This window comes from Argiope bruennichi, chromosome 10 (assembly GCF_947563725.1).
Source record: "Argiope bruennichi chromosome 10, qqArgBrue1.1, whole genome shotgun sequence".
Classification (NCBI taxonomy): domain Eukaryota; kingdom Metazoa; phylum Arthropoda; class Arachnida; order Araneae; family Araneidae; genus Argiope; species Argiope bruennichi.
The window spans coordinates 125,617,136-125,643,228 of NC_079160.1; the positions used below are offsets into that span (position 1 = coordinate 125,617,136).

Consider the following 26,093-nt stretch of genomic DNA (forward strand, 5'->3'; position numbering starts at 1 on the left):
TGAATTCGATCCACCAAATCGCTAATGGCAGCTATCGAATCGTTATTAACGTAACATAACATTCAATGCCAAGCCCTTATCACAACCTCATCCATCTAGGTAAGACAATGCGCCTATTTATGGATCGAGCGCCCTTAATAGAGCCTGCGGGACGGAATGCAAGTTCGGGCATAACCTCTTTGTTTATTAAAGCATTATCCTGGATCGCGCAGTCGGTCGGGAAGTTGTTTTCCTCCTCATGCCAGGGAAGGTGTGTTCCGGCGGAGATGCACCTTCGCCATGTCAGGTTTTTATGCACTTATAAAGTAAGATGAAGGCTGAGCATTGAAAAGACAGGTTCAACGGCTGATAAGGAAAGCAGACTCGGGCACGTACTGTGGGGGTCGGGCACAAACATAAAACAAACGTAGCGAAATGATGGAATTTCTTTCCAAAGCTTTACTTCCAAAAAGAGCTGGATTTTTTAATTTTTTTTTTTTTAAATTAAAACAAAAGCAAACTGCAACGCATACAGCTTCATCGGCACCACTTCAAAAATTGCTTATGACTGATCTGATTCAGAGTTTCTTAAACTATGGCTGGAAGTTTATCGCCAGTTCCTTTTCAGACTTTTGAATATCTGTAAGCAAAAAGAGTTTTAAATTAAAATATTCCAATAATATCCAATATATAATTTTTAATTAAACTTCCATTTAGTCACCAATCATCAATGTTTCAATCTCTTTTAAACCTAATTTGAAATCTCGGCAAAATTTGAAACAAGTTCATAAACTTTTGCCCGAACATAAAGGCTTGCGATTAGAATTATTAATTAGACTAAGTCACAGTCTAATTAATAATGACGACCATATCAAGATTAGAAAATATTTGTTTATCAAGTTTAATGACTTTTTTAATATATCCTGCGTAAACAGTGATGCCGTTTTAAGAACGAAATCGAGGTTAAGATGAAAAGTAAAAATTTGTGAATGCAGAAATGTACGAAGAAAGTTGCAAATATAGTTTATAAATGATTCATTTTCTAAAAAGACGCACTACAAAAAAAAAGTAAAAAAAAAAAAAAAAAATGAAACTGGTGGATTTGAAATACAACTCTCAGAGAAAAATTTTAAAAACGAATGGAGATACGCTTATTTATAAGACATCTCTTTTCTTATGATTAAGCGTATTGTTCCGTTTCGAAATACTTTTCAAATTGAAACCAGCAAAAGAACTGAAGAAAAGGTTTTGGCTGTCAGCTGTTTCGAAATATTTGTGTGATTTGCTTTTAATTATGAGATAGGAATGCACTTCTATAGAATTCAACTTCTAAGCTAAAGTAAATGGCCATCAAAGTCAGTGTAAGCACAAGTTAAAATTCAGGGCAGCAAGCTTCCATTTCTCTTTTTAAATCCGTATTGCTGCAACTGAAATTCAACTCTGCATTTATAATTCGCACACCTCATTTAAAGTACTCATTTATTGTTTTAAATGTTAATTAAATACTTTATCCTGTTAAAAATTTTACTACCAACATCGGAAATTGAGAATTAATTTAAATGATTAACTCAAAATTTATTTCTCTCACTGGATAAACAAAACTAATATAACAATCATCTTTAAGCTTATTGCTTAAAAGATATTGTCGATAATATCCGTTATTTTTTAATCTATTTTATTCCGTTTTTCCGTGAAAGTTTATCCCCCCCCCCAAGTTTCATTTGGTTCTTTTCAATCTTCATTTTCTTTTTTTAATTAAGGGAGGAGGATGAGAAGTCGGAAAAAAGACAGCAAGATATTAACGTTAACAATCTTACCAACAGATGATGTTTCTGAATCTAATACACCAAAAACTAATATTTAATGATTCACATATAACACTTACATTTCTAAAACAGAATGTTTGTTCGAAAATTTTTAAAAAAAGTATGATAAGAGTTATTTATTATTTGATTTTACAAAAGACAATATTTTTCACCCAAATAAACTAGGAATGAATGGATTTAAAAAAAAAAATCCTTTTACATATTATGATAGATAAGAAGGTTCATCGGTGAAGGAAATAGGACACCTTATCGATATATCAACAGATATAATGAAATCTGAATTCGAACACATCTAAACGCCTCTAAAATGGTGGGCAGTAAATTTACACAGAATCCCTGGAAGTTCCCAACACAACCATTACATTTATTATGCCAGTTAAATAACACATTTAAGTGAAAATTCGCTTTCAACACGTGTGGCATCAAAAATGAAATACGGAAACAAGCTTAATGTAGAATACGAATAGCACTTACAAGATGACACCTGTCGAGCTAGATTACAATTGTTTGCGTAAAAATACGTGAATACATCCCCCCCCCCAATCACAACGACGCGGTGATGTGAAAATAGGAGGCACCAGTAGCAAAAGTTATCATACGCTCCAACATTGGTTGCCCGCAGCCCTTCTTACATATAACGGATATCCAGAAATTATTGAAGAATAGATATTTCCAAAGAATTTTAATTAATTAAAATATTACTCAAAGTGATTGAACAGACATTTATCGCTGATTAAATATATAAGTGAAATACTTTTACTTAATAAAATACCCAATACGATTTCGTTTATCAAACAAATTAACACTGTTTGTTAGACAGTTTATATTTTATATATACAAATATAGCAATCATTTATATTTTTTTAAGTCATCATAGCAAACTCCCATATGCATTTTGTTATAAGGAGTGACGTCAATGTTTTTGCATTCATTCAAAAATAATTTTTTTATAAATCCGTGTTCATTCCCCCCCCCCCATTAACCATCAGCATTGTTGTGAATGAGGATTCGAGAAAAAGCATTTTACGGTGTTTTTTTTTTTTTTTTTTTTGTAATACTATATATCCGTAACTCCATAGTTTTTATCTGATGTCCGTAACAACAACGGAAATTCCGGAGCTATTGGAGGATATGAATTATGCTAAAAATAGGTAGTTAAATAAAACAAATTTTAAAAATTTTAAATTCCGTTGCATTTCTTTTCTTCAGTCTTCATTACAGCCAGCACTTATAAAATATAAACTGCAAACGTCTCATGAGCATATACTTTAAGAAAAGATCACAGTGTGCAGCTAGAAGATAATTACGATAACTATTCAGATCAATTTCCATTCCGAAACGTCCTATAATCTTAATAATGTCACCTCAAACTAATTTACATTGCAACTCAATAAACTGATGGGAGAAAAATATTAATTTGTCGCATACAATAGGAAAATTTAGGAATTAAAGAAATATCCAGAAAATTTATAAACTAAGAAAGTCCCAACAGAATAGATTCAATGCTCTAAGACTCCAAATATATGATTCCTTTGTAGTTAGGCATTTCATAAGAGTCTTGGTTGTTCTTAAAGATAGATATAGTATCTTCTTATGACGTACAGGGAGGAATTCGCGGATAAATGTTCAGCTCTATTCGCGTCAATAACTGATTTTATATCTCTGTTTGTACTCAAACACTGAAGACGACTTTCGTAATTTTGAGCAATGACCATTTGAACTGTCTTTTTACTCTTCACAAACTAATAACATTTGGCCAAAGAAACTAAAATGAATATGAAGCGGATCTGTGACAGTAACTTTAATGCTAATATTTTATCATTAGGAGGGAGCGCACATTTTCTAATCACAGAAGTCTCTTCTCTTAATAGATAGGTAATTCCTACATGTATTATAAAAGATCTACATCTCAGCATTGTCTAAAATCGTTTCAAAACGCAATATTAAAAATGACTATTTTTCAGATTCGATAAGCAGAAACCAGCATATTGCATTCACTGTTTTCATTGAAAATTCCGAAAACCAAATGAGTGCTTTAAAAAAATGGCAGTATTAATCACGCACGCGCGGCACGGAAGCTAACACTATCCTTTTTTGCAACGATCCGGTTGAAATGATTCAAGAGAAACCGAGATGCCCGACAGTTTCTTTATGCGATAAAAATTCGTTATGTAATACCATTCATCAAGCCATCTATTAAACACCTATCGGAAATCCATAAACCTTTCTGCCTTGAATTCTAACCGACTTTTGCGAAGACACATCCATGGGTACGAAAGAAAAGAAAAAAAAATCCTCATTTTATCCATGCTTCCATGAGGATACGGTCCCCTTTGTTAAAAATTTAAGAGAGCAAATAAAACACGAAAAAAGTATCTTCTCCTAGAGGGGGTTCCTGGCATAACAAAAGGATGGCCTATAGAAAGAAAACGCCGCGGGTGCTTACAGGAACGCCACCGACCATTCTTGAAAGCGTCCGCAGATAAGAAAAACTTCCAAGAACAGTTTTTTTTTCCTAACTGGCAGCTCAGTCTATATTAAGACAAATTACAGAGGCGAGTTAGGTAAGCTATTTGTCTTCTGACGCAGAGAGAGGTCGGGCGGGCTTAAAACGCAAAGTAGGTTCGATACTTGATGGAAGTTTTTGGGGCAGAATGCATATCAGAGCACAGCAAGAAATACCGATGTTTTGTTAATAGAAAACCATTGTTATTAAATCTTTCAAGGGCCATGGGAAGTATGCTTCCCACCAAATTTATCAATCTTCGAGTGAAGTTATAGAGATTGGGATAAGTTCTGAAGCAATTTTCAATAAGACAGAAACTTAGAGGTTTCAGTTCCTTGTTCACACACAATGCAGTGTTTTGATTTATTGTTTAATTATTAATCATCCAAATTAATGAATTAATCCAATTAAATTTATCTAATATATGAAAAAAAAAATCCCTTTTCTTATGCCAATTTCTATCCTAAAAATATTTTAACATGCCATGACTAGAAAAAATTGGCCTTTTAAAGGGTTAATATGAGACAATAAAAAAGTTATGAACTGCAAAGTATGAATAATATTCGAAAAGAAAGACCGGAGAGCACCACAAGCATTCATCTAAACCAGGAGTGGGCATACTTTTCAAGGGTACGAGCTACTTCTCATTTTTTCAAGGTGTTACAATCCACTCAGTGGCATAAGTGTGGCCAGCAAAAAAAATTTACTTTGTTCCATTCGATTCCAAAAGTTATCCTTAGTCTGAACTAAGGTAGTCTTAAAATTATGTCATTTTGAAAGAGAAAACTTTGTTTTCCTCATGTGATAAAAAGAATATATAATTTATATTTTCATTTATTTGTTCCATACCAACTTTAGCAAAATGGGTAACACATGAGTGTAACATTTGATTTCTTTCAGTATGCACGTCTTAAGTCTTAGTAAAGATGGCCAACTCAAAATGTCTTGGCGGTTCACCGATCGATCGCGATCCACTTAATGCCCACCCCTGCTCTAAATTCATGCTTCATTTAACAATGGGTCCAACAGATAGAGTAGAGAGGATAAGTGGCGTATGATAACATGATTTTTTTTTATATCACCCATCGATGATTTGAAATTTATCAGTAGTGTCCGGGGACATGTTATTAGTATTTTTGAGCGTTACTAGCAAATAATAATAATAATAGTTCGACAAAAGTTTCGATTGTAATTCCTAAAATTGATATCTATCCCCGCCTTATGCTTCAATCGTCGCATCATTTAAGCCAAACACAGCCGCGAAGATTCTTTAATCATAGAAAACAAAAGTAATTCAGGATTCTATATTCTTATGCTTTTATATTCCCCGTATCTTCTTTTAATGATATATCACACAATATTTGGCATTTCGAATGGATGGTTTTATAATCAATAGAAGTACACAAAAAGTCATGAGAAACAAATGTACCGTAAATGACCTAATAAATACTGTCACATTACAAAAGACTGAAAAAAGGGTTGTGTTAAATTATACTTCCGTCCTAAAAAATTATTATGTATAATAGCAATCAATTGCATTCAATACTTAAAATAATTTTAAACATTTGTTCGAATACTTATAGGCGATATACTGCAGTGGCAATAAGTGGCGCCGGAGGCATAATACGTTTTTTCCGCAAAAAGCCTTCATCATTGATGTAGTATATATGGCGCCTCGAGAGTGACATTTTTTCACCTGATTATCAAAATGTAGGTTTAATGAACCAATGTTTCGGTTCCATGGTGCCCGGCGGATCCGCATTCCTTTGTCCCGGTTCCAATTACTAACGATTCCTGCACACATTGTAGAATTGTGTTGTCATTGGATAAATTGGGACTAGTCATTGGAAAGAAATGGATTCAATCAGGCAGAGGGTATACAAAAATTATGTTTCGCAGATGGGTCAAACAATTCATTCTTTAAATAAAATTCATCACATTTGTTTACTCTGATTATTAGAGGAAAATTTAAATCACAGCATTTATACATAAAATGATATAAATACTTGATAAATATATAAAAAATAATTGGTTAAGAATTAGAAATTATACAGAAAATTTAATGCAGTTGCTAGACTAACAATCTTCTACTGCAATAGTTTCAGCAAACACCGAGGAGTTTATCAAACTATATTTCATAAATAGAAGCAATTTCTATTTATTCGTAAGTCTGTTTTCGACTATGTGAAGTCTCAATCATTAAAACCTACTACGACGATTTTACAGATAGTTCTATGATTCTCTTCTGTTCGCTAATGATTGAACGTAGAATATACAATATCCAACAAGGATTTACAGGCGGTCTTTGCCATATTATATATCAACAATTAGTTGTCAACATCAGGAACTCTTTCTACATCATTTCCACAGGTACACAGTTCAGTTAGCACTAAGTGCAGTTCTCTCGCCGGAGAATCAAACATCAGTTTCTGACAGTAGAAATCACTCAAACCATCTGATGTTCCATGCCTCGCTAACGAATTGATTTTAAACAGGTACTGCTACTTTCTAATGGAAATGCCGAAATTCCAACTCTGTCGTCCGACTTAATGCATTCGTAACAAAGTTATCCGAGTCCAGTAGTTTTGTTGCTACTACGAACCCACTCTTAAAAAGTTTTAATAGTAAATGAAATAAATAAATTTAATAGTATAACGAAATAAATAAGCTTTTGTACAAATTACTACATGTATATAGAAAATAGCTACAGATGGAAAAATCTCTTTTTAAAGTGCATGACAGCTCAAGGTGACAGCGCTGCTCAGAGCTACGGGTTTCTTCATCGTAGGACACCATAGTGATTGGTGTCCTACGCATTCCATGCTCTTCAGGGTCTTGAAGAGAATTCCGTGAAATTAAAAAAACATCCGTTCTAAATACCAGATTTGACAACACAAAATAATGTTCCCAGTACTGAAAATCAAATTCTTCTCAGACAGAAGAAATGTATTTAAATATGAAAAGGATATATTAATGACTAATTAATTGAGCATAATCCCACAATCCGAGTTGAAGCTCACTATATAATAAAGTAAGCTCATATACAGCCATGTGAGAAGTTCCTCAGAGGAGCTGCAAAAATTTAGAAAACAATTCCTATTCATTGTGGTGATTGATGATTGCAATTCCACTTGGTCACCATCCTTGTCATGTCCACAATTTGGAAATCATGATAAAGAGGAAGTATGACACTTTTTGTAGATGCAAACGACTTCAGAATATCTGAAAAAGTCTGAATTAGTTCGAGTGTGTGGCCTTCCTAGAGGATATTATGAAAAAGTCGGCACATATTTCGTATTTCTTTTAAGAGAGAACTATGAAGGCTTTCCAAAGCCAGCTTCTACATTGGAAAGCAGTTTGTTTGTTGCTAAAATACATACTGATTTACATGTTTTTGAATAATGCTGGTTCTAACATTATTCACAGAAAGTTTATATCTCCAAATAACAAGACTACAACCTTCTTCGTCGGATTCATGTCTCTCATTCATGGTTTGCTTTAACATACTAAGCCTAGCAAGAATTTTTATTTCTTTTCTACTCTTGTTATTTATTATTTGTTTATTTAAACCATTTTCCACAGATTTTTCTCAATTCTGATTAGTTGAATTTTCTATAATCTAATGATAAAGAGGAATCGTTTAAATTATAAGAACCTTTAACTTTTTATTTTACTTTGAAAATAAGTATGGCAACCGTCTACATAACTGTAGTAGAAACTGAGACCGTAATAAGAGAGAATATTCCATAGTACATGAAAGTAACATTAAGAATTAGAAATTTTATCTATGTAAAATCCATATTTAGTGGTTTTTATTTTTCGTTGCCGTTAAATCAAACTTTAATCAGAAACGAGTTGGTAACTTTCTTCATTTAAAGATATATATATACAGTCTCTTATGCACTTGGCGTTTTGATGATTCATTGGATAATTAATTAAAATGAAGCATGGCGATTAAGAGCTTAAGAATCCTTATCTCGAAATTCTTTCATAACAAGCTAAGCGAAAGAAATGAACTTCAAAAACATGAACTAAAGCAAAACAAATCCTTCTCCGGGCAAAAAAAAAAAAAAAAAAAAAAAGTATCTGCACAGTTCCTTCAGCGCTTGTAAGTCCCCCGCATTCTTTATTCCAAGAGACAGGCCATCTCTATTAGCTCGACGGCCAAACATCACAACTTCCGCAGAATTAATCAGGACAATAAAAAAAAATTTCCAGAACCATTGACATTAGTAATTAATAAAAGTGACACACCCATAACACGCCATTAATAAATTTTCGTTTTTTTCCCTGCAGTATCGCACCGATCCATTGAAGCTCACTCATTAGCGACCATTCAATTAAAAAAGGCAGAGCAAAATCTAACAATGGCAAATTTTTCTCACGCCGAGATTAGTAAAAGGATATAGATGCTTTAATTAATAGCCGCGAGGCGTCGCATTTCGGAAAAGATGCGAAGGAGAAGAGCTAAAAATAGAAACAGGTTCCAACTCGGATAATAAAGGAGGGAAATTATAATGTGAACTTTAGTGCGATTCCTTACCCCAGACGTCTCGGGCCATTTCGGAGAAGCACACTCCGCTTGGTTATCAAGGGCCATTCAAGTAAGGAATGCGTTCAAAAATAATGACGGAGATCTTTATGAAGAGTACAGTTTCTTGGAATTAACATTCAGAAAGGAACTTTAAAATTGAACGCTCTTAAAAACGCACGGTGAAAAATAGCCATAAAACCTTCCAGTAACTTTTTAATTTTTCATTATAATCTCGAAAATGGGCCAAGTTCCGGATATCTCCATTTTTGGGATGAGGTTCGCAATAACTCACAAACGTCGCACGTCGTTTATGCAGATTTCAATAAAATTTTGAATGAAATCCGCCAAAGTAAAATCTGCATTTCTATCAAAGTGCATACGAATAGGATAAGTTGCAAATGCAGAAAACTAGACAGATGAGATTTAGCATATAGTTTTATCATCGGATCCGCATAAAATTAAGGACGCCTGTGAAAGAGATAAACTACAAAGATCGCCAAAATGGCGCATTTATATCCGTTTATCATGCTCGCATCCCAACTTTAGGTTAATCAATAATAAAAGCCTCCTTATCTCCCATTAATACATTTGAATCAATTCATCTACTTCAGACAGCACACACCGGAAATGTCTTTAACTCTACGGCAAATATGATTCTCCAGCCTCAATAATGGGATCGTTTCCATATTAACAATTGCTATTTAAAAAAATCCTCCTATATAATGGTCATTTCAAATGTTTAGAAACTCGAACAAGTCAATAATTATATTCGTACATTATAATGCATCAAATTCGGAGATTCCTAAAAGAAAGAAAGAAAAAAATAAAAAAAGATATATAAAAATTTCGGCATACAGTAATGCACATTGTAAAATGTTCATCATTTAGTCTTTAAATATAGCTGTAAACGGTTATTTTTTAAAGGACAGCTCAAATATGAAACATTGAAGAAAATTAATTAAAAAATTTTGTCAAAAACAAGATTTTCGTTTTTATTGATTAAGTGCAGGAATACTATTCATGAATCCAGTTTCGCACTAGCAACTGGATGCGATACGGAAGGCAAGTCTACTTCGGCGCAACCGGGAAGCAATGAAAAACAAAAAATTAAACGCATATTTCGCTAATACTATTTACGATTAAGATTACCGACACTTCAAAGTTAGTTTAGTTATTATAACGTCCCATTTTTAAGCAACACTAGGACTTATTTGGGACGGACCTCGTCATTTTGAACTGCGGTCAGACGACGAGAACGACATTTGAGCTGGCACCCCTTCTCCAAATTTTCACATCACATCAGCGGGAGGAGGTCTGGCTCCGACGGATTTAACCTGCGCCAGACCCGCTTACATGACGGTTCTTCGGTGGAACCGGGGGTCGAACCTAAAGCCCTCCGATTCCGAAGTCGAGACTTTACTACCAGCCCACTTCGGCCTCTAACACGTCAAAGAAATAATTGATAAGAGTTTTAGTATAAAAAGTGTTCACTATATTCATGCAATTATTGCGTCATCGAATATTCTATTAAAGGAAAAAGGAAATTTCACCCTCTCCATCATTTCTTTCCCCTAAGAGCTAGATGATTATCTTTGAAATCGTATAGATCTTTGAACATGTGACTGAAGTTCTTAAACAACGGGATTTTGGGTTCTAGATGATAGGAAAAAAATGATATTTTCCTATCATCCCATGTTCATGATAGGAAAAAATGTGCCAAAATGTTTAACATGTAAGTAGTGGCATAAAAATAAATGCAACAGGTGCCAAATCAAAGCTTTAAAAGGAATCGGTTTAAAAATGCTAAAATACATGTACTTAAGCCACTTAAGCCACGTTTTCAATGCATTTCAACACTTGCAAAGGTTTTAAATACCCATATTCGAAATTTTCAAAATTGTTTATATTGCATTCGAATTCCGTGGGGTCAGGAATTTCCAAACTTTATTTATTTTCTCCCTGTTTTCCATTATTATTATTTTTTTTTCATTTTAAGGACAATGTTTAAAATTAGAACTATAAACTGAATTTAATCTAAAGAAAATAGTCACTCCAATTTAAGAAAGGTATTCAGAGGACAGATTAGCAAATGACTCCCCTGTAAGTGTTCATTACTTGTTTGCTAACGATCCTCTTTTTTTTTTTTTCCCCCATAAATTTTTTATAGGAGTTGAGCAGTTTTTTGTCACTCTTATTCCATTTTTATTACTTCTAAACTTAGTTCAATGGTACTTTTTTCCTGCAATAGGTATACTTCATTTTTAATACGAAAATTTTTATTTGATATACATTATCTTCATTATTATTTTTCTAATGAAAATCCTCAATTCCTGAAATAAAATACGAAACATGGAAGAACCTCGGCATGTAGAGATTTTGAATAATTGGATGCTCAATGGGTAAAGAAATTTCCAATGACAGAAGTATGATATAAATGAACTCATCATATGAGAATTCTAACTGCGATTCTCCAACTTCCTAAGCAAATCCTTACTTTCACATGAGTATTATGAAGCATCTTATTACTTTTCTGAGAGTAAAGAATGAAAGGCTCTGCCAATACAGAGCTTCAAAAACAGAACAGTAGTGAGCGACTCCGAATGAGATGACAGAATCTTACTTATAAAAAAAGCTTAATAATTCAGAAAATTATCTGGTACTAAATTATTTTATAAAAATTTCAGTAAGAACTTTTGAAATTCGTATCTATCAAATTATTGTTATTATTATTAATGAATTCTTCAGATTCTTCTTATCCATTTTTCTCTCCTTTTGTTAAATTTAGGAATTTATTTAAAAAACGGATTTTTTAGAAGCAATAAAAAAATAAACAAAACTAATAAACATTTTCGTAATAAATTGAATGTATATTTTAAGCAAAAATTCATACCAATAAGCTGGTGTGTCCAAACCAATCATTTATTTCTTCTTAAAGTCAAGAAAGAAATCGCGTACAAGGCGTAAATACATAGCATTATTGCATTTTTTTAACTTACAAGGTAAAATCAAACCAATCAGCTGTTTCATAGTTTTATATAACGGCCCAAAAACTTTCTTAAAGACGCGCGCTTCAGGCGCTTTTTTTTTTTTCCTTTTCCTTCCCTGATCGAAACCTAAATTTGACACAGAACTGCAATTGTAGTCATAGAATCAAATGCCACATTTGATACATTTAAATCTCTGTGTGTTTGGATGATCGCATTCACATACTTCTGGAAGTACAGACCGACAGACGGTCCATCTCTTTCTGGATTTGGCTCAAAAATGGAAAGGCGTGTACGCTATACACATAAATACATGAATACAAATTCGTTACATACATCGAATTTTATAAACACATTTTATCTATCTTCGTTTTGCAGTTAATACGATAACTTATATTCGAACAAACTATTTCTATTCTTTTCAGATTTTCTCTGAAAAGAATAGAAATCTATGAATTTTGCGAAAAGGTCACATACCACATTTCAGTCGTCTAGCTCAAAGCATTTTTGAGTTATCTTTGACGAACAGACTGGCAGAATGCTCCAAATATGTCTTTCGAACTAAAGAAGGTCTAAAACGAGGAGATTTGCCAACATTTTCCGATGGTTACGATACTTTTTCTATACGAGAAAGGAGTGAGTAAGAGGAATCCGTAACATCTCAAATGCTGAATGGACAAGTTGCATCCATATGAACATTTCAAAAACAGGAATCAGTTAAAAGTCTTTTAAAAATCTAACATTTATCTAACTAAACGAGAAATTTAAAAAATTCTAGCATTTATTCTCAAAGAGAGAGATGTGGAAGAGAGAAAAAAAATCAGGCAATATTATTTATTAATCAAAAAATATTTTTTTCAGGTTCATGACCTTCAAGTCAGAAAGGAAAGCATTATTATAATGAGTATATTTCTTTCGATATACAATAGATCAAACCCACTTTGTTACAGTCAGTCGGATGTATTTTATGCAGTGCTGTCACTATGATAACTTTAGAGCCATGAATTCCGAAACTAAATCTTGCTTTTCTTGTCACACTTCTCGAGACTGCATTCAACGAGAGGTTCACAACTGCAGATACAATGCAAAGGAAGCCGTCGTGCATCAGCATCAAAGTATCTCCCACATTTGTTTATTTAGTTATTTTTTCCAACAATACACGACTCCTTCCAATAAACAACGTCATTTTGTACCTGAAAAGATGTAACCATTCAATGGGTCGATTTTAAATTTAGGCACCTCAATATAGAAAAGGGGGCTCTTTGATGAGAGGCACACAACGACAGATCTAGGAACAAAGCTTCTCTTTTCCTTATGAAATGTTTTTGAATCTTTTCAGGTGCTTGTTTTTCCTGGCTAACCTTGTTCAAAGCTAAAACGTGATCTTCGTACCCTAGTTCGCGGTTCTGCATTGACAGGGGGGCGTAGACGGAAGAGCTATGAGACACGGAGTCGTAATGATAGCACCCATCAGTGTGGGAAAAGCTAAAAATGGGATAGGCTTGCCTACCTATATAGATAGCATCTCAGTTTCATTGTTAATGAGAAGTGAAAATACAGTAGGCCTCATTACTGAATAAACTGTTAAATTTCTGCTTCTGTTCTTAATTCGGCATTATAAAAAGGCACCATTTATCTTCAAAAATAGCATTAAAGAATTATTTAACATGATATATGTGTCCCAAAGATGATTCCAAAAATAGCACACAAAACATATAAGTTTGCACGCGAGATAAACAAGGTCACATGCTATCGTGTACACAACACATTTAAACTAACGTAAATGGATTTAATTATTTTAATTATTGAATTAATTATTATTATTTATTAATAGATGATACTTAAGTGAATTAACTGAATTATTATTTTAAGTATTGAATTACTTTTTTAATTATTTTAATTCTTTATTCAGTGAAACATGGCAGAAGATCCATGCTTTAAAGATACAATATCATTAAATCCTTTTACAGGTGCATTCAGGTCATTTGCAATAAATGAAAATGGATTCATTCGTGCAGAAAATTATGAAAAAAACATGATTTAGAGGTGTCATCTGTCTTTATTAAATATTAGAAAATGTATTTTCATTGACCATCATGAAACCATCGCATGCTTAATAAGATACCGTCTAGAAGTTTCAAGAAAGACTACCGTCCCTGAAAGGATGCAATTTAAAAAAAGTGTTTGACAATATTAATTAGATATAAGAACGATCAGCTATAATCTTTTACATCCTATTTCGAAGCGGTGATTTAAATGAACGCTCTTGTAAATTTAAATCATAGTCATGCGCAGAGTATATTTTGATAAAAATACAAAATTTTTAATAATGAACATCCCTTCCTTTAGATATATTTCCGTCTTTTTTTTTCCATTATGATGTATTCTGTGCATAAAATAATCACTGAAACATTACAAGATATTCTAAAGGATATTTTGGATTATTCGAATATGAAATGATCGACATCTTTAAGCAGCCATACGGGAAATGGAATTGGAAATCTTCAAGACAAAGATACCTCCATTTATTCGACTTTTCACTGAGAATGCAGAAAACAGATTACTAGGTACGGAAACCATTCGATACTGTCTTAAGTTGCCGGAAAGTCTACAATGAACCAAAGCAAACAATGCAGATGCAATTCAAATTTCACAACACTCACATCCTGGTGCGAAATGCGCCCGGGATCACGCAGGGCCGACTCGCATAACGATGCTCAGTCCTAATTGCCAGCAGTGGGAATCCGCTGCTCAACAAGGCGCGCGCTTAATTGAATCTACGGAGGAAGGTCCATGATTAAAAAAAAGAGCGAGGAGGTGAAGTAAATGGCAGGAAAGAAGGAAAAGAGAGCTCGTTAATGATGATTAACCCCCAGGGTCGCCGATCCTGACGTAATCCCTTGCTGTCTCATCAACCCAACGCCACTCGGCTCGGAAATCGCCATTGCATCTGGAGATACAAATTTCGGCAAGGAACACTGATTAAGAAGGCTGCGGATTGCAATCCATGCCGTGTGAAATTTTTTGGAAAGTGGTTAAAACATTATGAATTATTAACATTGCATGACAAACTATTGAAGCACTGTAAATTTCATGCGGAATGGGAAGGAGACCCCCCCCTCCTCCTCCTCCGATTGCTACGCCACAGCGAAGTAGTTTAGTCATTTGTGAGGACCTAGAATTGCACGAATAGTTTTTCTGAGAGTTATGTATTCTTCAAGTACTTTTCTTGCTTAACAACTCGTTAATATCATCCGTCGTCAACTACAAACTCCTTCTTTCGTCAGAAATGAAAGCGATTTTTTTTAAATTTTATTTCTGGAAATATTATTCTTGAACCCATTTAGAGAAGGGGGGGGGATTTACCCTCAAATAGATTTTCAAATCATGCATTTCGTTCATTTAGCCAACTTTATTTTAATGAAATCTCACTCTCTGATAGTCCTTGTGATAAAGAAATGAAAATTTCCCCCATAATTATCGAATGCAAAACCTTCTCTTGATAGCATATTGAGATTTGATTTTAAAATTTCTTTTCCTTTTATTTTTAATTTCTCATTATAGGAAAACTTTGTGACAAATATAAATCCCTCACTGAAATTTTTACACAACCAGGTTTGTACATTTTTCTCTTCGTTTTCGATATTAAATACATCTATTTTTGTTTCAGTCATCCAAATAAAATCGTACTTCATCAATAATCAGAATGAACTTATATTATCTCCTGTTCAATAATTTTTATACAGGATTTTACAAACTGTTGTATGTTGAGCCCCATTCCTTGACAAAAAAGAGAACATTATGTTTTTTTTAAAGCTCTTGCAAATTGTAAACATTGGTTTATTAGTTTATTTTCTTATTGTTACAGATTTACTTCAAGACTTAGCAACTGATTTCGGCGCGCGAGAATTCTTTTTTTTTTCTTTTTTTTTTCTGGCCAGCGATTTCAATTTAGAAATATCTGAAAAGAGCACGTACCTTTTTTCAGGTATTCGTATGGAGTTTTCTTCCCATGTAGAAACAATGTTAGATGTTGGATGTCCATTTTCGATAAATAATGTAGCTTATTTTACACAGAAATTTTATTATTACGTATTTCACAACGTTTTGAATTATGGAACAGAAATATTTCTTTTTGAAAAGCGCAAATAATACCCGGCAAGCCACAATTTGTTTGCACGGATCATTTTGGTAGGTTCCTTAATAAAAACGACCTTACGGCTATTCAATGGCACATCGAATTCTTCCGGGCTTTTCTCTGTACCTTCGTTTGAGCATAATTGAAGTAAATGCTTCTTTCCCACTATTTCATCGTGGTCTGGAGATGAGCAAGTGAATAAAATTCCAAATGATAAATATTTGTGGATTACAATAATAAAAGCATTAATGAACCTCCATGGAGTTTGTTCATGCATGCATGACACGTATTAGGCATGTCGGTAAAGTTTAATTAAAGAATCCACAGCAAAAATTAAAAAAGAACGAAGTCATTTCAAATCGGAAGTTAGACATGCGATACCTTGGAAATGTTTGTTTCAAAAATAATATTTACACACATAGTGCAAAACATTGCATGGGACAAATTTTTTAACTTTCGGTACGCTTCAAATATTTGGATTTAGAGAGTACTATATCTTAATCTAAACAAACAAAAAATATTACGCAAAAGAGACGTAATCAATTTTAAATTATGAAAGAACGTCAACATTCGGGTGACGCACGCAGCTTGGAACAGACTTCCATTTCTTTTCAGAACTTTGATCAATCGTAATAATTTGTTCAGGAAGTTGGGGGGGGGGGATCTCGAGCACAATGCAGCTGCCGATCAAAAGCAACCGATACGAGCTGCTTAAAATAGGCTCAATGGCGATAAGATCTTTTCGACACAACTACATATTAATGGTGTATGGAATTGTGGAAGAAAGCTTTCTTATTGTGCGTCCGGAAATCAGTAAGAAAAAGGCCGGGACCTTGGAGGCCTGCGTCGTAGCAGACAGTATGGTGTCGGTCGCTGACGTAATAGCGAGCGCGAGACATTCTCTTACGATTCGAACAATGATTGGAAGCGCGTTGAAGAGCTTCTTTCATCACCACCGCAAGGAGAAAGAAAGGGCAACGGCTGCCAGATAATCAGTTGGGAAACACGAGGAAGGTCGTTTGGGATTGCTTACGATGCCGGAAAAATGTACGGGTGATGAAGTCTACAAGAGAAGAAACTGACGATAGTGCACAGTTAATTGTTTCCTCATTCGTTTCAACTGCAGCCCCCCCCCCTCCGTTATAGTGAATCTATTTGCTTGATTTGCATTCTATAATACCACGACTTAAGCGATTTCGAAATAACGAAATTCCTTAATTTCCGTTCCTCTTATTGAATATTATCCATTCTAGACTAAGATACAAATGCAACATTTTGAAATAAAAACACGACAGAAATTAGAATAAATCTTTCCGTTCTCTTTCATAAAAAGGCCCAGAAGAACGTCAGAAAGTGTTCAAAGTTTCTCAAGTATCAGAGAAGTTTAATTTAGTTATAGTAACGTCCCGTTTTTTAAAGCAATACTAGAGCTATTTTGGAACGGGCCTCGTCATTTTTAACCGCGGTCAGATGACGAGCATGACACCTAAGCTGGTTCTTCCCTCACCAGACTTCCACACCATACCGGCGAGAGGACGTTTGGTCCCGACGGATTTAACGTGCACGAGACTCGCTTACACGATGGTTCTTCGGTGGAGTCAGGTCTCGAACCTGAATCCGGTTTCTAAGCCGAGATCTTACCACCAGGATACCACTGCCCTCCAAGTATCGAAGAAGGTGCCGATCTTGGCAGCACAAATGCAAGTGTGCTCAATCCACAGGAAAAAATACGATAAATGCAACTTTGATAGAAAATTCCGGTTCGGCTGACAAATGGTAAAAATATTAGACCAACTTACTAGCGGCTAGATAAGAAATAAAGAAGTCGTTTAGTCATAAGTTGTATATATTAAAATTTAGGTAGTCATCGACATTTATATATTTATGTTTCATGCAAGACTTTTATCTTTAATATTACTAGGCTGTGGTAGCCTGGTGGTAAGATCTCAGCTTCGGAACCGGTGGATTTCAAGTTCAAGACTCGATTCCACCAAAGAACCGTCGTGTAAACGGGTCTGATGTACGTTAAATCCGTCCGAACGTCCTCCCGCTGGTGAAGTGTTGAAGCTTAGTGAGCGAGTTGCCAGCTCTAGGTGTCGTCTTCGTCATCTGACTGCGGGTCAAAATGACGAGGACCATACCAAAATAGCCCTAGTGTTACTTTAAAAGTGGGACACTAATATAACTAAAAAAAATCTTTAATATTACTAATTTGTAGAGGTATATTTGAAAATTCTTGATTACACATTTTCTTCCAAACAGCTCCTTCAATTGATCAATCTTTCCTTCAATTAATAAAATTCGCATGCAAATTAGTCTCCACTGAAGAGTAAAACATCTTCCACTGATAGGAGAAAACCATTCCCCAAGAGACGGAAAAACACTCAACTGGATGCCACAAAGAAATTGGGAAATCAATTGTACTGTGATCTGATAAGAATATTTCACATATTTATATGGAAGTGAAGAACGAAATGTAGTATCTATCACTCAGCATCACTCATTTCGATGTAAAAATAGAAACAGAACAAAGGAAGAAAAAGCTTTTATTAAATTAGAAAATAATAAAGAAAATTATCCCAAAACAAATAAAAAAATGGCTACCACAATTTCAAGATAAGCACAAATAGGTCACTATTTATATTTCATATTAAACTTTTCTAGTTACTGTTTATTTTGTTTCCATACGCGAGTACCATTCTACTTCCATACCATTCAAAAAAATTTCAGTACAATAAAACATTATTTATGAATCCTATATAGTATGTTATTTCTCTCATCAAGAGTTTTTAAGTAATAACACGAAGCCTACAGTGACGAATAAGATAGCAACCTTTTATGGCAGCATGTTCAGTTTAGGTAAAAACGCTTTGCTTTAACGTAACTTATGTTTGTTTGATGCAGATGACGTTCGTGAAACAAGTGCCATTTTAGCGATAAACTAGCCTAAGAAGAATATAAGAGTGTCTTTCCCCAATGCTATTTAGTCGCAAGTTTTCAGACCAACGAGAACTTTATTGCGATTTGAGCGTGTCAGTGACGCAAACTTCCATCTATTCATGATACTTTGAAAATGAATATTAATAACAAAATCTTTAAAATGTCTCACGTTGTCATTTTTATAAATACCGTGAATCGCGAAGCTCCCACACACCTTCCTGCCCTCTACTCTATTTCTTAATAGAGCTGGTCAACGAAAACCACGTAACGTCACTGACCTTCCCAAGAGCCACTCATTTATTTTTACACATAATTTTTTGCATCCATTACCAAAAAATGGCAAAAATTTCCAATGCCTGCCTCCTCATAAACAAAGAAATTAATAAGTGTTACGCCGGGTTTACACTCGGTCAGTAATAAGGCCAGTAGGCAGTGCACGCGAAGGAAGGCTGGAAAATGCTGTTCGGCCGATGGCAAGTACCTGCCCAGAAGGGACCACTATATTGTATCTTTTTCTCGCTGTGCATGCGTTTGTAGAATTTGGCGGGGTTTTTTTGGCGTGAAAAAATTGATCACTTATCGTAGATTAATTCCGACATTTTTTGCTCTTTGCTCTTTCTAATACGAGTTTTTTCCCCTATTTCATTTGCCATTAGTTTTCCAAATTTAGGTATGTTAACCTTTTTTTTTTTTTCATTTTACCATGTTTCTTTGAACAAATATCTATCATTTTAATACGATACGCAGTGGAAAAAGAAAAATCCAGAAAAGCAAAATGGCAATTTATAGCCAAGTATGTAATCCCTGAATCTATCTTAAGAAATTTTGGCAAACATAAATGAGTCCTTTTCTACGCATGCGCTGCCTACTGGCCGTCTTATAATTGGCAGAGTGTAAACCCAGCATTATAATAACTTTTTTTACATCCGTGAGTGAGATTTGTTTTGATACAACACACATATCACTTATCTCTATGCTGATACAAGCTGGCGAGTCACACAGCGCTCGTAACCTTTCGCACTCTCTGATTACATCAGATAATATCAATGAATAACTACGCAAAAGCAGCGAATGCAAGTCATGGAGAAATAAAAATGAACAAATATGCATTGGTCTTATGAGGGATATTCAATTCAATCAGTGCATATCCACCACAAAAGGAATGCCAACTCATTTTTGTCATATTCCGGGAAAACATACTGGCACCCCCCCCTCACATAATTAATAACAATTGGGTGAACTTTTGATAACCGTATCATTCTTCACCGCGCTACGAAGAAATAAATAATAACAACAACAGAGCAGGGAAAGCAACGTGAGGTATTATCCGACAAGCGATATTCATAACAATGAAGAGACAATAAAACGAAAAATTAGATCATGAATATGGCAGTACTCACCCATCGCAGTCTTGAGCGTTCACATTCAGTCGCCGCGTCGATCCCAACAGTTCTGCAAAAAATGGAAAAAGTCAATGAGTCAGAAATAAATGTACATTTTCCAGGAAAGTAATAAAACGAAACGGTATGAAAAATCAATAAAAATCGAGGTGAAGAAGAATCTTAGAAATGACGATTAACCAATGCTGAATGCATTGCACCTACATTATTATTTGATTTCAATTCGATTTCATTTTTTTATTCTTCCTATCTCTATCATACCCCCCCCCCCACACTCTCCCTCCCGTTCACGCGGAAGTATTCGATATGCAAATGCGATATGGTTCGTTGATATTCCGGCGCTAATTCAATTCCTTGACTTCGTTAATGTAATTCGCTACTTGGAATATAGTTTAAGTGGGATCGTTTGGCGAAGCGGTGGGGGTGGGGTAGTTGAGTTGAGAGGAGGAAGGAAGTTTAATAGAAATGAATGCATTATCGAAAAGTTTCTTGGTTGGTACAGATAGAATAACTTATTCTGAATATTAATAGTTAAATTCTATAAAAAATTATATCATATTTTTTACTTTTTATCTTGGGGATGAAAAAATAAAAAAATTAAAAGGAGGCATCATTCTTTTTCTTCCCTGTCTATTATAGAAAAGGAACAGAAGCAGAGACATTGAGAAGAAAAAATGTTCTCTCCAAGCGTGAAATAGAATGCTACCCCCCCCCCATCTAAAGCAAAAAGTTAAGCGCCAATTTCCTCGCCAATCCAAAGATACGATGACTGTGAGCATGGTAACCTACCGACCTCGAGAATTAAAGATGTTAAGCTGTAAATTTAAGTACTGGCTAAATGTAGAATTGTTGTTGTGTAATAAAGTGCGTAATCGGTCGTCTATCAAATTCTTTTAAATTGTTAGATCCCGTTTTTATGCATTGTTCTTACTGACTACAATTTAAAAGGTAAAAATGCAATTTGTTTTGTTTTCATTCATTCATTTCAATAAATTCATAATCACATTACTTCGCATTGGCGTTTTCTCATTTGGGATATTAAAAAGCAATTCTGCTGATGTGTGCACGTCAAAAAACACAAGTAACTATTTTTTTTTATTTGTCTGTGGAAATAAAATTATTGGTTGGAATACGAGAGGACATTTCGCCATTATTCACTCATTCCATATGAGATACTCGCACAAATACCAAGAATTAAAGTGAAGTTTCTCAAGGATGATGAGGTCATTTTACGAATGTCCATCGACGTGCCGTTTTAGTTGTGTGAACCACCCAACATATGAATCGAAAACATACCGGCAAAATTTTTTCCACGCGTTTATCAAATCGTGATGAATTGCAGGAACAGATTTCTCGTTCAGAGACGACTATTTCAAAGAGCGTATTGCTTCTCCCAAAGCAACGGGGGAAGACCCGATGTGAAACATCGCAAAAGACGGAAAGTGAGTGGAAGATGTATTTTTCTGCTCCCCACGACAAAAAGGCACCCCAGGTAAACCCAGAAATTCGGGATATAATTTTTCACATAGTTGACAAAGCTATTTTGAATCCGCTTCATTTTGTGTTTTGATAAAAACATGAAATGAATACTTTTCATTTTTCCCATCCGATACAAATTGTAAAAAAACAAGAAAGTTTGCATGTGCAAACTGCAAAGCAAAATAAAGAACTGCATTGACAGCATCAACTAGAAAAACGGTAAATTAAAAAAAAAATCATCTATCAAAGACGGCAATGAGGAAATATTCCGACACACTCAAATGACACGTTACCAATTTATCAATCATCAGAAATATTAAAAATTTATTGGTTGCAATTTTATCTACGAAATCAAATTAAAAGTTTGATCGCTAGTGAAATGGATTAAATCATGCTATTTTGAAAAGACAACTCGCTATTGTAATTAGATCTCACACACCTCTCCCCGGTCTCTAGCTGAATGAAAGAGCAGTTATTGTCCAGCAAACTGCTTCAGACAACGGATCTGATTCAAACAAACAGATCAAATTATTCTACGCCACTTTCTTTTTCACTTTCCTCCAGACTCTCCGTACGTGTCACGGAACAGGTAGACACGGCACACCGGTTTAAAGGTGACGTCCTTGGCGTGATTTCACAGTTATCGCTTCAAGAGATACCGTTCGCAACATTCAGTTTCTTTATTTTTACGACAAAATACTATAGAATAATTTCAGATGGCTATTTTTTTAAACTAATTTACAGATAAATATGCATTCGAATGCGAAAACAGATACATGTGTTTGAATTCCATATGCTAGCAGTAAAATGATTAAAGTGAGTTTTCAATGGTCCTTATCAAATTTGCATGAATACTACGAAAATTTTATCAAAAAAATTTGCATTTATAAATAATTTTACAATATTGCATAAAATTCTGAACACTTAATATTTCTTTATTTCTACTTCCCTTCTTTCCGAATTCTTCTTCTTCCCTTTTCTAAAAATAATTTCTTTCTTGTACAGTTTAATCGAGACAAAATCATAGTGGGAGGCATATACTGCCAGGACTGTACTGTAAAATTTCCCCACTCAAACGTGGGGGAATTTTTTTTCACTGTATGTATATTCAAGATAAGAGGAAATACAAAAAAACACTCATCTGCTGGTTATAATGGAATATGGTTTTAAGGAGTGGAAAAAGCAAGGAAAGGAAGCAACAACTTAACATTAATCGAAATAATATATTATATTTTTAAAAAATATTTACATACAAAAAAAATCTCTTTATTTATTATTTAGAATTTAGCAAAGACAAAATCTATATATTAAAGGGAGGAGGGATATATTATCTCTTATGCTCTTTAATTTTAAGTCTCACAAAATTAAGGACTCTTGTAAAATAAACACACAAAACATTTTTGTTATCGTGATTCCAATCACTTAAAATTAAAAAAAAAAAAAAAAACATTAAAAAAACATTACAAAGTAAAATTGCTTTTTTAAAATTAATTCATTTCTGCCAATTCACGTGTTAGGGCATGAATTTCTGCAGATTTTTCAGCCATCAGTTTCATGTGGCTAATCCTTACCGAATAAGGTAAGCTATTTTTCTACGGCCTAAATTACATTTTTTAGCTATTTCACTTTCATATGAACATATGTGAAAATATTTTCGATATATCATTGAATGCATTAAAGGACGAATGTGAAGCAACAAATTTTAATGCCCGTAAAAATTCAGATTTAAATGATCATTTTTGAACTAAAAAGTTCGAAATCGGTTTATTTTCGGGCATTCAATCTGACGTTTTCGAACTTGTCATACCACCTTCTTCTTCACTCCTTTCGATACAAAGTATAATATAAATTATCACTTTTTTGAACTGACAAGCAATTTTGTTTCCATTTCTTGGCATGACTAGTATGTGCCTACTCCAACATTACTTAGGCTCATTATTTTTTTACAAAGCCAGCAGTACGCAACAAATGGATTTTGCGGGACATCTCGAACCCTTTCAGCAAATTCAAGATTGATTATATATATTATATATATATATATATATATATATATATATATATATATATATATATATATATATATATACAGGGTGTTGCTGAATTCGACCGATAAATTCAGAAGTGTGATAGGAGGTATCAAGAGGATGAAGAATCCCCATACAACATGGGGTCTCAAACGACGTTTAGGGGGTAATAATTGCAAAAATATAAGGAGTCGGCGAACTTTTGGAAATTGTAAAAATTAATAAAAAATAAGAAAAGGTGTTTCAGCTATGAATATTTTAAAGTGAAAGCACATTCTTAAAGGTTATTTTTCATGTAAGTAACATGCTGATTTGATGAACCAGGGGGTCGTAAATTATTGAAAACGAAAAGGCAGTTTAGAACCCTTATCTGCAAATATATTAAAAGTTTAAGAAAAATAGGAGCTTGCAAATATAAGGAATTTTATACTCTTTAATAATTTTATATAAGTCTGTAGTGTGAAAACTGAGGAGGTTTTAAGATATTCAAGAAAAACTAAAATGTTTGCCGGGAAACATCGCTGCAACATCGGCACCAATGTTTACAGAGGGTGTTGCCAAATTCGAAAGGTAAATTTAGAGAAGTGATAGTAGGCATTAAGGAGATGAAAATTTTTCATAAAACATAGGGTCGCAGGAGACGTTTATTCTGTGAAAATCGCAAAAACAGACAGAGGCAATTAGCCTGGCAAAGAGAATGGCTCTAAGAATGCAAGGATTTGGAACAAGGTAGTCGAGAAGAAGAAGCTCGTATCTAAATTTTCCATGCGTTCGAGGAATATAAAAGCAGCGAGCATTGCAGAATTGATGGTTCGAGGAATATAAAAACAGCTTGTATTCAAAGAGCAGTGCTGAATTGATTGTCGATAAGTTTCATTCGCAAACAACATGTCAAATTTCACGAATGACGAATATCTGGATATGCATTTAATTTACGATCGAGCGGATGGCAGTGGACGCCTGGCACAAAGAATATACCAATAGCAATATTCGAGTAGGCGTTGTCCACACCACAGCACCTTTGCAAATATTAATAGACGGTTGCTGGAGACAGGATCCTTCAAAATAACAAGGCCAAGTGCAAGGCCCGAACGCCTCAGTGACGCAAAGTACCTTGTTTTCTTGCAGCATGTCCTTCTGGATTTACTGCAGGAAATACCGGCCATTGCACGCAAGAACATGTGGTTAATGCATGTTGGTGCACCAGCGCATTTTTTTAATTCTGTGCGTAACAACCTAGATGATACATATCCAATACAATTAAACGTCGTTTGGGACCCCATGTTGTATGGTGATTCTTTATCCTCTTGATGCCTACTATCACCCCTCTGAATTTGTGGGTCGAATTCGGCAACACCCTGTATATATATATATATATATATATATATATATATATATATATATATATATATATGCAATACGAAGTGAACGAATATATATATATATATATATATATATATATATATATATATATATATATATATATATATATATATATATATATATATATATATATATATATATATATATATATATATATATATATATATTCGTTCACTTCGTATTGCATATGAATTTTCAGCAGCTCATTGTTTTGAAAAAATTCTCTAATCTACTTTGAATAAGCTCACAATTTCTCAAATGATAAATAAACCATTCAATAAACTCAGGTGTGAGTGTCTTAATACCACCGCGATGCGTAAGCAGAATGAATATTGCTATTCTCGTTAAAGAAATGTATTCTAATCTTTCACACAATTATAGAAGTCCCGCGCATGCTCATTAACTGCAATTCCAGTATCTTACAGAAAAAGAACAACTGTCTCGCAAATCGAAATTGGACTTATCTATCGAGAAAAAAGTGGGAAAGAGTAGAATAGGTGCGAGTTTCCACATTACACAGTCGCGGATGGTATTGTTTCGTTTTTGGAAGCGATGACCACGATCTTTTATTCTTGCTATCTTTAGAGATCGGGATTTTTTAGATGGAAAAAAAGTGACTATGAAACATAAAATTTCCTGTTTTTTTAGTCGATTTTTAAATTTCCTGTGCTTGCACGATTTTTCAGGTTTTCTCGATGGCGCGGCAACCCTGTGTAAATAAAAATCCCTTACTTCTGTAAAAAAAAGTATTAAAGTTAACGTCGCGATGTGAAACTACACCAGGACTGATATGGGTCTCGTCAATTTGAGAAGACCTTAGATGACAAAAACGACAAGTAAGCCAGTACTCATACTCCAGGCTTTCGCATCCCATATGCCGAAGAAGGTTTGACCACCACG

At 34.2% G+C, this 26,093-nt stretch overlaps 1 protein-coding gene across 1 annotated transcript in view; it reads right to left on the bottom strand.

The window, feature by feature from the left end:
* Positions 1-26,093, bottom strand: part of LOC129987936 (caskin-2-like) — a 357,174-nt gene that overhangs the window by 200,788 nt on the left and 130,293 nt on the right. The window contains exon 2 of the mRNA XM_056095944.1: positions 20,308-20,359. Coding sequence (XP_055951919.1) covers positions 20,308-20,359 — 52 coding nt within the window. The remainder of the gene's footprint in view (positions 1-20,307; positions 20,360-26,093) is intronic.